General features: G+C 43.4%; 3 protein-coding genes across 3 annotated transcripts; all 3 read right to left on the bottom strand.

Annotated features, from left to right (window-relative positions):
* Positions 1-49: 49 nt before the first annotated feature.
* Positions 50-4,218, bottom strand: dr1 (down-regulator of transcription 1). The gene is made up of 3 exons (XM_030434085.1): positions 3,268-4,218; positions 2,972-3,135; positions 50-1,332 (listed from the first exon to the last, which is right to left on the bottom strand). Exons 1-3 carry the CDS (start codon positions 3,497-3,499, stop codon positions 1,186-1,188), a joined length of 543 nt encoding a protein of 180 aa, XP_030289945.1. The 5' UTR covers positions 3,500-4,218; the 3' UTR covers positions 50-1,185.
* A 588-nt stretch (positions 4,219-4,806) lies between these two features.
* Positions 4,807-7,539, bottom strand: LOC115591779 (retinol dehydrogenase 8). Its single transcript, XM_030434084.1, has 6 exons — positions 7,325-7,539; positions 6,294-6,455; positions 5,998-6,177; positions 5,811-5,904; positions 5,249-5,432; positions 4,807-5,154 (listed from the first exon to the last, which is right to left on the bottom strand). Exons 1-6 carry the CDS (start codon positions 7,419-7,421, stop codon positions 4,915-4,917), a joined length of 957 nt encoding a protein of 318 aa, XP_030289944.1. The 5' UTR covers positions 7,422-7,539; the 3' UTR covers positions 4,807-4,914.
* A 166-nt stretch (positions 7,540-7,705) lies between these two features.
* Positions 7,706-14,838, bottom strand: scinla (scinderin like a). Its single transcript, XM_030434067.1, has 17 exons — positions 14,711-14,838; positions 13,350-13,539; positions 13,093-13,247; positions 11,222-11,383; positions 10,960-11,109; positions 10,742-10,831; positions 10,508-10,640; positions 10,274-10,362; positions 9,969-10,184; positions 9,743-9,876; positions 9,375-9,465; positions 9,036-9,206; positions 8,764-8,938; positions 8,559-8,674; positions 8,375-8,452; positions 8,191-8,251; positions 7,706-8,109 (listed from the first exon to the last, which is right to left on the bottom strand). Exons 2-17 carry the CDS (start codon positions 13,525-13,527, stop codon positions 7,946-7,948), a joined length of 2,163 nt encoding a protein of 720 aa, XP_030289927.1. The 5' UTR covers positions 13,528-13,539; positions 14,711-14,838; the 3' UTR covers positions 7,706-7,945.
* Positions 14,839-16,254: the final 1,416 nt, after the last annotated feature.

The following is a 16,254-nucleotide window of genomic DNA, read 5'->3' on the forward strand; positions in this document are numbered from 1 at the left end:
AACAATAATTTAGTTTAAAAAAAAAAACAAAAAAAAAACAAAACCGTTGTCTATAAAACATGATTCCTTTATTGCTTAAAGAATACAACGTTGTAGCATAGGCGAGTGAATGTGTGTCACAACTAGGTTACTTGTCTTTACACTGAGGTTTGACCACAGTCACAATGCAAATGTTTGATACTGCACCCGAGGGGGGGGGTAAGGGGAAATAACAAATTCAGCCTGGATATCAAAGCATCTTACAAAGTCAAAGGTTAATAATCCTTAACATTGTTTACACTGACCTGGCGTCAGCGACGAGAATCACAGTAGCACCTACACCTTTAAAAACAAGAAGGAAAAAAAAACAGAAAAACACTAACTGAGCTGTTAGTCGGTCATCGATCTTTGGTTCTATGAGACAAAAATATTCTGTTTCTGAAAGGTGTGGCTAATTATCAATACTGTGTGTGGTTCAAGGGAGAAAGAAAAATGCAACATAATGTATCTGAAGGTGCTAAAATTAAACAAAATGTCAATTTATTCCTATACTTAACCAAAAAATTCCAATATCCAACAACCCCCCAACAAGATCTTGTGTTGAACAAATATACCAATGGCAGGGGGGGGTAAAGAAAATAGTCTCTGTAAAAATGACCATCAAAACCACAAGAAAGGAGAATTCCACTGCTCTGAAGTCATTCTAGAGCAGCTCTCCTAAACCACCGAAAGTGATCTAGTACAACGGATAACAGAAGCTATCTGGTGCAGTACCTGAAGGAGCGAACACTTGCTGCGTTATCACCAAAAATTCACTGACATATCCAAGGCAGTGTCTGCCTTCGGTGTGTCCACATCACATCACATCCAGAAATCTACAAAATTACTCACAACATAATGTCAAGACATAATTCAACAGAAGCAACTGGGGGGGGAGGAAAAAAGGGGGAAATAAGAGATTAATCAAAAAACTTCACTAACAGCCTCTCAATCCAAATCGTTTTCAGGTACTGGTATCAGAATGTGTGGCTATCTTGAAATCCCCCTTCATCTCTCTCTTCACTGTCCATTCCAATGTGCATTTCTCATGTTACACTGATTTAATACCAGCGGTCTCATGTCTCTGGCGATGACAGCACTGGGAGATTTGTGCGCCAACACAATCCCAGGAGGGGATTTCGGACAAGGTGAACGACGTCCTGGGGATCACATGTCATCCTCTTCGTCTTCGTCCTGAGAGGAACCGGCCTGCTGGGCGGCGCTGGCAGATGCTGCTGCCATCTGTGCCTGTTGGGCGGCCTGCTGCATCTGTAGCCACTCCTGCTGGGCGAGCTCCGCCTGCTGCTGCCGCGCCTGCAGCAACACAGTCCGACCAAAACAGAGACGTGAGATAACTGAAGAGCTTGTTAGGCGATTACAAAAGGATGCTGATGATGAGACAAATTATGTCATTAGACATGAGAAAAATTATCACGATACACAAGGCTGAATTATATTTTACATTACATGCTGCAAGAATGGATTATGGTCCTGCTGCCAGTTTTCTAGTGTAAGTGCTAAATGAAAGTGCCATGCATTATCAGACATCACTGTGCATTTTTAATGTGGATAAAGTAGACATGTTTCCCATTTGCTTAGAGAACAACAGCTGAGCAGACAAACAGTCTGCGCTGGAAATGGATTTGCTAAATCACAAAAAATGTAAACTTGAGCGTAATGGAGCTCCATGAACTTCACCAAACTAAAAGCATGTTCCAAATTAAATTATATCCACATTGTACACTACATATATTGTACAGTACCTAACCCTAACATGTTATAATACATATTCTTGCTCAGACAACACATCCATCTGCAACCTTGACTGACTGCACTCCTTTTAGTGTCTATTGCTTTCATTAGACTATCACCTGTAATTCATTGTCATTTTCATCCTATCAGAGGCACATGTTACCTGTTAATCGTGACATTGCATTATTTAAATGTGTGCTTCCTTTACTATTTGTACACATAACTGCAACGTGTTACTAAAAGTGGAAACAGTGAGGGCAACAGATGTGCTTATAGAAATGCAGCACAGTGGACGCACAGATATTTTGTACACGAGGCAAAGTCTCTCTCTTTCTTTTTAGTATGCGCACAAAAAACAATATGCATTTGTAGAGGACTATACTCATTTGAAAGGCCGTGGAAAACTACTTTAACTCCACACAGAGTTTTAATTGTTTCAAACTACAATGGACTTAGTTAATACTTGTATACTCATTCAACTTCTCAGTACCAGTGCTATGTGCTATTTATCTAATTATTTTTCTCAATTACATGGTTGTACATTTTCAAACTGGGAGGGAATCTCTGTGTCTTTGCATTTTGTTTTGGATACAGTCTGTTTTAAATAAAGGTGTTTGTAACATCTCAACGGTGGCTGTGACTCACAACTAAACATTGAGCCCACTCGCAGAAAATACCGAGGTATTACTTGTTATGCATCCCCCAGTGTATTCATTCATTTAGTCTATAACTGAGACATGAAAGCAGATAGAAATGGCGACTGACTCAACCGCCAGTGAACTTTCATTCTCCCAGGAGGTTTTATTTGACTAAAGTATATGGTGAAAGCGAGTTTCATAGCGGACTCGTTAAAACGCTGATGGCAGCAATATTTTATAGCAACTACACTGTGAAATCAACATTTAATCTACAATGAACACTTATTTAAACTGACAATGAACCCGAAACTGCACTCTTAAAAAGGTGAACTGTCTGATTTTGTAGAAGATATCAAACTAATTTGAATATAAACAATATTAACAAGGTGATAATACCAACATTTTTACCATAACTGAATAAATAAGCTGTTCTCAGATGAAAACAAGGTCCCCAGAGCACTGTTTTAAGGTAGAAAGGTATAAACAGGATGACACCTCCATTGCATTTAACCACACAAAGTACTTTCAAGATGAGTCTGAACTTTTGTTTTTCCTTCTCGTACCTTGGCAAACAATTCCTGCTGTTGTCTGAGCAGCTCTTCCTCCGGGATGCCCAGGTTCTCCAGTCGAGAGCTCGCCTTCCTCCTCTTCAGGGCGACCGTTTTACACTCCTGCAGCACGTCTTTCACCTCAGTGATGTACGATGCGAAACCGAGGCTCTCAAGGGCTATGGTGTGAAAGCGAAATAATTAACTCTCTGTGGTTTAACATTCTTGGCAGGGGAGATGGACACACCCCCCTGCAAAATCCCTCAAAACACTGGTCCCTTGGGTAAAGACGATGCAAAACCAGCACTCACCGTTGATGACATGCTCCGGAGATATGGTCTTCTTGTCGGACTTGTTGCATATTTCATTGGCTTCTGAGGATATGAGGTGGATGAACTCCGTGCAGCAGTTAACCACAAGCTCCCTGGCGTCGTTAGCCACTCGCACGTTGGGGAGAGTTTCTTTTATCATCTTGTTGATAGCTGCTCTGGGGATGGTGAGGTCGTCGTCGTTTCCAGAGGAAGAAGCCATCGTGGCAGGCATAAATGAGCACAATCCAAAACAAATGATGGGCAGGGGGTACAAAAAAGTCTCCGTTCCCTGACTGGGTGGTGAAAAACAGACGTCGACACACCTTCTGGAGTTGATGGAGTTAACGTTTACTCTCCCAGTTTCCAAACAACACCAACTTAAATCTCACCAAAAAAATGACGTTTCCTCAATGTGAGCCGTTGGTGCTAGCCCGGCTAACTAAGCTAACAGCGTATATACGTGTTAAAAAGAAAGAACGAGGTGCTGTGTCTGCAGTCCGCCGCCGCTACACTGAAATGTTACGTGGAATGAGATGTCCGAGAAACGCTTAAACACAAACGACAACAAAAAAACAACAACAACACACAAAACCGTCAATACTGGGGAAATAATGCTCAGCTAGCTAGCTAACAAGCTAGCTAGTAGCTGTGGTCCCTGTCGCAAGCAAGCCGCAACCCAGAAGACAAGTGAAAGCGGAGCTCGAGAGCATGGCTAAAGCTAGGCTAACAATGAACTGCCCCCGACTTAAGTGGCCCAAATAGTTTGGCTGGAGTCGAATAAAGTCGCCACAACACTGCTGGTTATCCTTTCATACATCGACGAAAAAGCCCAACACGTCAAACAATGTTAAAGGCACTTTAAATGCATTTATTAATTGTATATTATGTGTAGCATTAGCTTAAATCTATGCGGATACAGCGTCAAGCCGAAAAACCGGAAATGACGTCAGCAGGGAGGTGTTTGACGCCGCACTGCTCGTGCGTACCGCCACCTGCTGTTCATATAGAGAATTACACATTTCTATTTCCTTTCTCTTTTATTATGTGTTTATTTTTATTCTGTTCTTCTGTTTTCATTGTCATGTTGTTTATGAACGGGGTCCTCAGGGAGTCCGTGTGGTGCGAGGCTCAGAGCAAACAGCTGAATCCCAGATTAGGCCCGGTATGAATAGCCCACATAATCCAGTCCCTCAAACATAATAACCTAGGCTGGTGTCATAACTGGTTTTGTGTAAGTGATGCATGTCTTTATTGCTCTCTTTAAGTAAAATACGCATCAGCCCCTCGACGATCTGGATTATCTGGATGCTTCATTTGACGCACTGGTTTAGTCGCTGCCCTTCATAGTTTTGCTTACCGCACTGCTTACATACTGTGTAATATGGAGCTTGGAGGCTTAACGAATTAAGAGAGTTATAGTAGTCAGCTGAATGTGTCAGGGTGGTCTGTGGTTTAAAACCAGCGGGAGGAGCTCACGTAAAAACAGATCGCATTTTCACATTTATGTAGTTTTTTTATTTGTTCACAATAATCATCGTGTCATCACAAAGAAGCCCTACAGCTAAAAATGAAACAAAGGAAGTCTACAAGGAATCTATGCATGGATGAATGTATCTCTCCATGAATAACAAGGATGAGCGTGGACTCTTATGAGCTGGCTTTGTCCTTTTCCAAGGTGAAGCTCTTTCGACTTCTCCAGCGCAGCAGTTTGAGGAAGTTCAGACTGGCGTTGAAGACCTTGTCGTGCTCGAACACCATTTTGTAAAACGTGTCAATCGGGAGGTCGCCGTTGGGGTCGGCGTATTTGAGCGTGGTCATGGGGGTGTAAAGCGTGTTTGTCTGATGACGGAAAGGGGGGTCCTCCATGGTGATGATCTTGAGAGTGTGCTAGGAGGAAAAGCACAGAAGAAACGTGAACTTAAGTCAGTGCAGAACATTTGAAGATCTGTTTATCTCCGAGCTTTCAGGAGAGGACAATAACCTCTGCTATGTCCTCAGGGGTCTGTCCGAGTGTTTCGAAGATCTGCTTGTAGTTCTTCAAGTAGATGTTGGTGAACATGTCCGCAGTCACTTTGTCAGCTTTGCTGAGATCAGTCTTCAAGCCCTCGTCATAGACTTTACGCTCAAACTCTGTTATCACTGGCCCGGGCTCTATGAGGCTGATACTGAGAAGACAAGAAGAGAGGTACATACAAACATAATCTTGTTGTGTTAAAACGTAACTGAATGCTACAAAGCTAATTCTAAATTTAGTCTCTTATTGGACGCCACCCTGCAGAGCTATCCCTTTAATACTCGGTTATGTAATGATACTGTGTTAGCACTTGCCTCAGACCAGGGTGCGCCACGGTTGTTTTCACTATGACTTATTTTGGTGGTTACGTTTGTGCAATCGGAGTGCGCAGATGTTTGAGACAGAGAGAAGAATTTTGCAGGTATGTTCATGTCAGCTCTGTTGCTGTTTCTGTCACTGAGCTCTGAGAGCACAATTCGAATCTCACTAAGAAAACCTGCACGAAACGAAATGAGAATCAGTTTCTTACTTGAGATTAAACCTCAGGGCTTGTACCGCCAAACTTTCACAAAAGCCTTCCACTGCAAACTTGGACGCCGCATAGATGTCGTTGAATAAAATTCCTGAACAAAACAGAAGAGAGTGAGACATCGTTAAAACAATGTGTAGACACTATAAACAAATGCTCTCGTGATGAACAGATGTAACCGTCTCACCCTGGATGCCCATGACGCTGCTAATAACCACAATATGACCCCTTTTCCTCCTCTTCATGTCAGGAAGGACTTCCTTCAGCAAACGCACGAGCCCGAAGAAGTTGGTGTCCATCACAGTCTTCATCTCGTCAATGGACTGACACTCGATGGGTCCAATCAGACCCATCCCAGCATTACTTACTGCGAGAGGAAGTCAAGAATGTCAGGAAATATTACACAAAATATGCATATTTGCAGGACCAACAGCTCCACTTGCCGATTTTCTGCCAGCATTGAACCAAATGGTTTGGACTTACTGAGAATGTCCACCCTGCGCTCAGGCAGGCTGTCCACACAGGCTTTGATGGAGTCCTCGTCACATACGTCCAGCTGTTTGATCTCCAGAGTCCTGCCCAGAGCCCGACCCGCTGCCTCGACCAGCGCCTCGCCCTTACTGACGTTCCTCATGGTGGCGTACACTACAACCAACACAACCATTGATTCATTTTGGTTTTTGTTGCTCGGCGCCGTTGAAAAAACGGCAGTTGTTAAACTCGTAGCGCAGCATCTTTTCCAGAAGCAGTGTGTCAGTCGCTCAGGATAATCTGCAGACATTTACATTTCCTTTGTTTAAACTTTCTGTTTTTCATGTTACAACATTGTGTGTCTATATGCGGCGTGACATATTTCACGTTTACAAATGTTAAAAAACTGTCTCAAACTCTTGTCTCTGGCTCGGCGGCCCTCTTACCCAGCAGCCACACCACCACCATCCTCTCCTCCTCCTGATATGATCACACATTTTAGACAGATACTGATATGAAACATATTAAAACATAAAAACTTAACGTATCTGTGGTTTGCAGAAACATTTAATGCCAGCATTTCACTCTGAACACGCCTGTTATTGTTTGTTTGTGTACGATATTCTTTACGTCACAGCCTTATAATGACTGACACAATAGTATTAGAAAGTCAGCTGTGTGGCCTCAATCTTGAATATTCACCATTATTATTCATTATTAATGAAGTTTAGACACTTTACTACCTAATATCTCAAATATGTCTGTGTTGAATTGGTGTAGCTAATGATAAAAACCTCATAAAGAGGTGCATATATATTTCAAAATGTTGTAATATATCAAAAGTAACATATAAATGGTCAATAACCACATTTCACATTAGAAATGATTGCACATATAGAATAGGACGCCCTGAACGCTGCATCTGCCCTGTGTTTGAACCAAGAGCTGCTAACTTTGCAATAACTTAACTTGTCCAGTATAAAGGTTGTTACTAATGGCAAAATGTACACAAAGCTTTTTTTTTCAAAATATGGCACATTTACCCATGAACCTCTTCTTCTCATCTTTTGCGATGCGGACAGCCAAGGCGAGGCCGATCCCCGAAGAGCATCCTGTGATGAGGACCACCTTCTGGCTCATTGTGCCCGCTCAGTGTTTGTCTCGCAGATCCAGGGAGCAAAAAGAAGGAAACAAAAGATGTGCGGTAGTAGAGCTAGAGGGACGACGTGGAGGCACTTTTATATCCCGCTCCCTAATCCACAGGTCTGCAACTCAGCAGAAGCCTTGTGCACATGGGCTACAGATTACCATCCAGCATGGCCTACACATGGTGCTGCTGCCTGGTGGGGATTTAGGCTCATGATAACAAGTTTGTTGTCACAGTGAATTGTAAGACGTGAGAAATATGTTCAGCCAACACGAGACAGTTTTCAAAAAAGGTCACTTTTATTAAAACCGTGTGTTTCACAATCTAAATTTGTCTTTGCAACGTTGGAGGCAAAAAGGTCAATCTACGTAATAACATACATTCTTTTGTCGCAAATAAAAAATTTGTGAGGTTTAAAATCGCCAATATCTCTAATGTTGATTATTCTTTGAAGTCCGGTAATTAATGCTGGATAATGGATCTTTGCAGGTGTCCTCTGCTTCATGTTTTTTTTCCACTAATTTAGACGTTGTTTCAAGAGCTTCTCGAAGTCTTGCTGCCAAAACTTGGCGTCCCAGGCATGGAACCATCCTGTGAAGATGCGAGGCTCCTCCTTCTGCTTAATGGTGGTGATGGGGATGCCGCTGCGACCGGAGGGGTCCGAATCCAAATAGTCTTGCACTGAAAAGAAAATAAGGATCCGTATGTGAACAAAGCCTGGTGTTTTTTCTCCTAATTTCTAATATCTCCTGTTTGTCTTACCAATCTTGGCTGATCCAGTTTTCTCGGCCTCATTGGCCTCCTTTCCAATCCAAACGAAGACCTAGATTCAGGGATAAGGCAGCAACAAAGATTAGTTCTACAAGAACGGACGCTGACGTGTGATGTGACACTCTTTAATGTGTAAAACTGATGGAGCTTCACTTTAGAAGCGAAGGCGACTCACCTGAGCCCCCGTGTCGAGAATCATGACATCGTCGGGTAAGAGATCGCCCTGTGTGAACTCACCAGGCACCTCCTCTGCCTAAATATGGAGCAACACATGTTTACAGAGTAACCACACAAAAAACATTCAAATAATTAGGTTTCAAAAAAAGTGTAAGCATTCAAATAAATGAAGTCTTGCTTACAATCAGCCTGCCAGTCTTGTTGGAACAGGCGAACAGCCTTGGGGCGCTGACTGCCATCTGCAGGGTCTTGGAGGTCTGGTAGGCCTTCTTTCCACCCAGCGATGCCCAGAAAGGTGCTGACAACAAAAAGAAACCAACAGTTTTCCACGGGAACTATCTCACACTGTTATCCTGCACAGATCCAGGCTTTGTTTTCAGCTCTCACCTGGCTCCTCGCCCTCCTCCACCTCCGTGACAGCTCCTCCAAGCAGGCTGGCAACATACCGAGCCGCATCCATCTCCTCTCCGGTCTGTCCCTTCCCCTTCCATAAATACAGAGCCTCGGGAGTCTTCAGCACAAACACATCATTTGTATTCAGGGCAGAGGCAGTGGGCTCCACCTGGGTTGGCGAGACACAAACAGAGGGAGGGTTTGATGTGAATCGCTCATTAGAAAGCATCTGTTTATCCACTTCCATTGTAGTGAGCGAGGCTGACCTCAACGGCCCGCGTGGCCTTGGTGGAGGACTGGCGGATGTGGAAGAGTCGTTTGCTGCCAGGCTCACTCTGGCCCCCCTCGCGGCTCGTCCCACCCAGGTGGACGACCAAAAACTTATCCTTGAACATGCTCACGAAGTGAGGAGGTTCTTGGCCCTGAGTGACGCGAACCTGCCGAGACACAGCAGCAGCTAAACAGACCGTACATGCACCGGCGACAGGGGTGATAGCAGTCGTTCACTCTATGGATGGAGTAAGTCATTAAACAAAAGTACAACATTCCTTTTTCAAGAAAGACCTGTGTTATACCATACATTGTTTTCACAGTAGATGTCTTACCTGTGTAGCCACTCCACCCATGGAGTTGTCCAGGCTGATGGTGAGGATGGCTGAAGCCCCCAGTTCATCCCGAGAGCACTTCTGCCCCTGCCTGAAAACAAAAACGGTAACGTATTAAAAACTAATTCAAGCGCGCAGTGTGCAGTTTCTGCTAGTTATCAAAACAGAACAAAAGATGTACGTAGCGTGGGATCATTTGAGTTGTTGTCTTCATTGTTAAACAACCGCCACCGCCGATGAGCATCTACGTGACTCAGGCAGGTTTAACTCTAAGTAAAAGGGGGTCCAATCGAGGCCCAACAACAACACCTTGCCCCGGTCCCCCCTCTTACAGGTAAACCCGGCCATGCTGAAGCGGTTGCACTCACCAGGTGTAGATGATATGCTTCTCTCTGCCTCCCGTGTTGTAGCTGTACAGCACCAGGTAACAGTCACCTCCAAAGAATTGTCCATGGGTGGATGGGTCCATCAGCACTTTATCTTTTCCTTCCACACGCCAGATCTGCAGAAAATCACCAGTGTCACGTCTACACACACTGACATGTTTGCAGACGTGAATATACAGCATGAGCCCAGTTAGGCTAGGGACCCTACCTGGACTTTCCCGGAGCCGTCATCCACCATGCTGTGCTGGGCGGCCATGGCAGCCGTCTCGTGGAGTTTGGAGGCATCGAAGGGAATCTGATCCACCTTGGCGATGCGACCAGTGATGAACGGCTTTGTTGGGCCTGTGCTCTCATCCTTGTCCAACCAGTTGAAGAAGAACTGCTTAAACAGCATGGTCTCAGCTCCTGCTGCCAGGATCTGGATCTGTTCACGTCAGATATAGACAGAGGAGAGTCTTAAATATGTAGCCGAACAGTCAAGTTGTGTGTTTTTTCACTGCATGGCCACATTACCTGAGTGTTTGGGTGATAATTCTTCTCTTTGATGAACTTGTCTGCAGCAGTCCTTGCTGCTTTGCGCTCATCCGGACTAGCATCTTTTCCTGTAGTTGGGTGTGTGTTACTGTGGTTAGAGACTTCAAACTTAAATCTTTGAATGAATCAAATTCTCCCAGTTGGAGCGTTGATGAATTACACAAAACAAACTAAAGAGGTTGCAGAAAATGCATAGATGTCGCGTTCTTTTACCTTTCCACACGAATATCTTTTTGTTTCCACCGTTATCCAAAATGTAGCATTCACTCATGCTGAGCATATTTTGTTGGAATGGGTTTTTGTCAGCCACCACGGTCGTCTTCATGGCGCCAGAGGCGTCAGAAAACTAGAGAGAGCAGAGATGATCACATGCATTTATCTCCTGCATTTCTAGAGACTGCGACTTTACAGGAATTAATTTAAAAGGCTCAGTGTGTGCGTGTTTACCACATGGAGGGACGCATCTTTGCAGTTCTTCACATCAGTGTGTTTGTCCTCAGAAGTTGAGGATTGGAGGTCAGGCTTAGGTCCAAGCTCCTAAAACACACACACACAGATTGCACCGTCGCACTTGCATTCTTTCTTGTAGCCATGAAGTCGAAGTCACATTTACAGCCACAAATATTAGGTTTCCTGTTTAAAAAAAAAACAAAATAAAAGCTCACCTTAATGACTTCTTCCGGTTCAGAGCCTTCGTCAATCATTTCTACTTTACCGCGGCCCCTCAGCTCGTTGTCCCTGATGTCGATGGCCAGCTCAGTTGTCTTCAGGCGTTCAAAGCGATTGCAATTTGAGCCGGACCAGTGGAAGATGTTCTGGTGAGGGAGGGGGGGGAAAAAAAATATGGAAATAAAGTTTTGCAACACCTGAAGCCTGTATTGATTCACGAGAACATATTTTGGGTATCTGGTCCCTCTTGTAGATTACCTCTCCCAAGACAATGATGAAGCAGTCGTCTGTGTTGAAGCTATCCCAGCTCATATCCACCTCCTTGGCCTTGATGTTCCTGCGACCTTTAACGTGCAGCAAGCGTTTCTGGTTGGCCTCGTTGGTCACAACTTGCTTAAAGCCGGAGGCGACTCCACCTTTCTTTGGAGAGCAAGTGAAGATGAATAAAGCATCAGAACTGTAAACTTGTACTACAGCTCCATGTTGTGTAGATTTCAAATAATAGCCTAACAATCATATATTTAAAGGGTTAATATTAAAGAAACACTGACTCCTAGGAAATAGTACACTTGTTTGCTTTTCTTGCTGAGACCTAGATGAGAAGATTGCCACCGCTCTCATGTTTGTATGCTAAAAATGAAGCTACAGCCAAGAAAGTTAACATGCGGAGGATCTAGCGTACCTCTTAAAGGGATATTCCGGTGTAAGTTTAATCCATGGTCTAAATCACTGTGAAACTGTGTTAGACTCCCTCTCGAGAGATCAAGTTAGCAGATCGCTAATTTACGGAGTTTTATCAACCTCAGAAACGACCGCACGACAACAATACACTGCAGTAAATGGATCCAAATATAAACCGCCACCAAAAAGCCACAAATAATGCTCAGAACAGCACCAAACTTCAGCAACAGTACAAATAGGGTCTCAGCACATAGTCCGGGGCATCTAACCTCCGCTAGCTTAGCTGGATTTCTATTGGGAAGCTAAAAACAGATTTCAACTCTCCTCCATCAGCTTCCGGGTCGGTGAAGTCCCGACGCGACGATTACCGAGTGCGGTTAGAAATGCTCAATTCCGTTCTTTTCCCTGTCCGCTCTCGATAATAACTGTTATAAACTGGCAGGTAAGACACATATGAACTTTGATTGCTTTTCCATGCAGTCATAATCATACATTTTCATCCATGAGCCGCGGAACTCTACTGCACTCGGTAATCGACTCGTCGGGACTTCCCGTCCACAGCACGCTGCTGCAGAAGAGTGGTAAATTTAGTCAGCTTTTCAGTAGAAATCCAGCTAAGCTAGCGGAGGTTAGATGCCCCGGACTATGTGCTGAGACCCTATTTGTACTGTTGCTGAAGTTTGGTGCTGTTCTGAGCATTATTTGTGGCTTTTTGGTGGCGGTTTATATTTGGATCCATTTACTGCAGTGTATTGTTGTCGTGCGGTCATTTCTGAGGTTGATAAAACTCCGTAAATTAGCGGTCTGCTAACTTGATCTCTCGAGAGGGAGTCTAACACAGTTTCACGGTGTGTTAGACCATGGATTAAACTTACACCGGAATATCCCTTTAAGGTCACTTACTGACACGATCATTTACTAATTTTTATAACTCTTTTCGACAAACAAAGTGTAAAAAATACATTAACTAGGCTGGCTGTTTCCCTATTTCCAAATGTAGGCTAACCAACCTTTTATATTGTGTGTACATGCATAAACAATTATAACAATCTTCTCATCTTGCTCTTGGATAAAAAGACAAAAGACATGTTTTCCAGTAGCCCAGTTCATCTGGTTACATCCGCAGCCATCGGGCGTTTAGGCGTCAGAGGGCACCTCTGTGCTCGGCTTGTTTGCCGGTTCAAACTCTCCATGGAGACCTTCAGCGGAAAAACCCGAGGGAGCAATCAACCCGGGCTCCAAACAGTTCCCAAAACAGCACCGTGACAAGTTCTACTTCCCATATAAACATATACTTAAACAACACCGTGAGCTTTGGTCATTCTGTTGGTTTCACTTGATAATCAACGTCTTGGCTTTTGTTATCTGGTACAAAGACATTAATTAATTCATGGATTGAGGTTCTTAAAGGTCATTATATGTATATATATATATAAATCATGTTTCACCTTGTACTGGATGCCTCTCTTGAAGTAGCCCAAAAAGGTTTTCGACTCTTCGTTCTGAAACTCAGTATACTGTATTGGGCTTCCACCAAGATGGTCGTCCAGCTGCATCATGAAGATGGCGGCAGCCCCCCTCTCATCCTGGGTAGCTTTCTCGCCTGTGGTATAACAGATAGTAGTTTTAAAATAAAAGAGAATTAGACAGTTCATTAATCCAGGGATTGCTTTGAGATATCAGCAAAGAAATCTGAGCTCAATACCCAGCCACGAGTGCAGGTAGAAGGAACGTTCGCGGGTGTAGAGCACGATGTAGGCGTCTCCCTCGTAGAAGCTTCCTTGAAGAGCCTTGGGGACGGGGACGATGTTCATTTTCTCTATCCGCCACACCTGCAGGCCATCCTCCTTCCCTGCAGTCTCGAACTCTTTGTGGTGAACCATAGTGCTGAAGTCCTGAGAGAAGACACGTCGTTTTTTATCAACCCATCAGGAGAGACAAGAACATTAAGGATATTAAAACACACCAGTTCAGAGAGTTCTCAAATCGTAAGAAGAAGAAAATGAACTGGAGACTGGAAAGTGTCTCCAGTTAATTCGTTTTTCAGTATTTTCAGATATCTTATAGACGAAACGATTAGATACTCAATTGTGAGAATATTGGATTGTTGCATCAACATTTTCATACAGATTTTTATATCTGCTACTAAGACTCAAAATCAGAAAACTGTTCCCGTCATGTTTGGATCAGATCGGGGAAATAAAAACAGCCAAAACCGAAAACAAAAAGCCCTCGTCACTGCTATAGAAACATAATAATCCCCACATTTTATCATCACATGCACGTCACAAAGCATTCAAATGTTCACTCAAGCAGTAACTGTCATTTTACCGAGCAATCTCTGGAAGAGGAATCTTACCTTATCTACAATTTCATCAATAGTGCATTCTGAAGCTTTTTCCCATTTCAATTACAAGTTCTTGCTCTTCCAGATCCACCCTCTATTTACTCTGCGGCATTTATCATTTATCACTTAACCTGTTATACAGGTACCAGTTGATAATTGGAAGACTGTTGATTTAAAGTGGTAAAAAAAAACACCTGGGTGTACCAGGGAGTGTCCTCTCCTCTCACTGCCAGTCTGCAAGGCTAAGTGTTGGTCTGGTATTCCTGAAGCAGGAAGAGCCACTCCCCACAGCCAAATACAAAAAAACATGTGTCTTATTCTGTAATTATTGCCTTGCAAAGTTTCCACCCAGTGTTGGGACATTTTGTTTTTCCTGGCCGAGAATATGAACATTTCTGATTGACTTTGGTTCAATTTAAATTTCCAGTGACTTATCATACTGCTTTATTCCTGCACTCTTTCTTTGTCGTTAAAAAGATTTCTTATACGCATTCAAAATGTATTTGACATCCGCACTGTCAAAATATTTAACTTCCCTTGTTGCAGAATAAGAAACAGAGTTCGTGTCAACGTGGGCGTGATCAGTGTTGCAGGTAATTGTTGTTGGCAATAGCTGATTTAATAGATGCTATCTGAAGAGCTACAGAGCATTCTTATAACAAGTTTATAGCATTTAGCAAAAGCATGCATTTTGGAGAGGAATAACAATTTTCCTTTACCTAGTGAGGAGAGGAGAGAAGACAGATGCTGGCCGTGGAGAAGCTTGAACTGCTGCACTGCTGCTCGTCCAGGTTTCCGCCCAGGTTGTCTGTGCTCAGGTCTGCTATATACTCCGGAGAAACAGAGAGGCGTGTCCAGCTGCATTCCAACCCAACACATTCTGCAACAGTGCTGCTGCAGGAGGAACACACTTCATGCAGGAACAAATCCCGTGTGAGGTAACATGTAAGGTCCTGAAACAAATGCCGGATTAATAAGAACATATCACAATTCACGCGGTACTACTCCTAAAGCCTCATAATCAGGGAAAATGTCTGAAGTTCTATCTGGATCTGAATGCAAACTGTCATTTTGAAGTCATAATTGATAAGATCATGATTTGCAAAAGGAAAATCTGTTAAAAGTCACATCAGTTAACGCGCTTTCTTTTTTATAGTCTTTTAGCAAGCGTTCCTTTGCATAAAGGCTAAAAAAAGGGGGAACAGTGAGTCTGGTTTCGTCCAAAGGTAACACATTCTGCTAAACAACACCTCAGCTCACAAGTTATGTAATATGTTGTGTCTTCAAAGTGTGCAAAAGCTCTAAAAAAGAAAAGAAAATCCACAGCGGCGAATAAAGTAAATGAGAAATTGTAAATCAGTGCTGTTCTCACATGTGCGTCTGAAGTTTTGCACTGACACAGATAGACAGACTGACAGACATCAGTCAAACTAGACAGAAGTTGCCAAACGTCTTATTTATTAGTTCTCACAACAATAGGCGTCTCCAGGGGAAGAAAAATTCCATGATGACGCGCACGCAGGCCCAGAAGGTGAAAACAATTCCAACTGATGCCGCTGGTAACAAGTGAGGCACAGAGATCAACCTAATGAAAGCTCATGACAGAAAGTGAGGGGAAAGAAAGAGGGATTCAAGCTCTGAGGACCATGAATGTCTCCACAAATCTTCACAGAAATCAATGAGATAGAGTATCTGATAGAGACAAAGTGGTGGACGGAACAAAATCAAAACACAGGCACATTTTCTTTGGGATTTTCATCCATTATGGTCCTGATTGTGATTGTTGGAAGTGAATGGAGCGAATAAAACCGAATGACACAAAACAAGTCATGCCGAAGACCGTTCAGAGCCATGTGCCCGCCCTGCAATCATCACATTAACTTGTCAGCGTTCCCAGCAAACACTGAAGGAAACTCACGGAGTTATGAAAAGAGCCAAATACTGAAGCTGCTGCTGTGATTTCAGGCCCAGCGGGAAGAAAAACTGCGGAAGTGAAAAGGAAAGCTGTCTCTAATTTTCACGAGAACATTTCAAATCCAGACAAAATGAAGACTGATTTTATTCCCCCCCCCCAAAAATAATCCACCAACATGCATAGTCTGATTTACAGTAAGTAGCAGACACAGTGGACCTAATGTGGGCTGCTGAGTCATGTTTCCTGTGTCTGCAGTGGATCTGTCATGGCAAGAACAATGGGCCACTTGTCCGGACTGGTTGCACACAGTAGTTCAGTGGTGTGCACAGACTTTTTGGCTCGTTTTGG

Source organism: Sparus aurata, chromosome 11 (assembly GCF_900880675.1).
Source record: "Sparus aurata chromosome 11, fSpaAur1.1, whole genome shotgun sequence".
Lineage (NCBI taxonomy): Eukaryota > Metazoa > Chordata > Actinopteri > Spariformes > Sparidae > Sparus > Sparus aurata.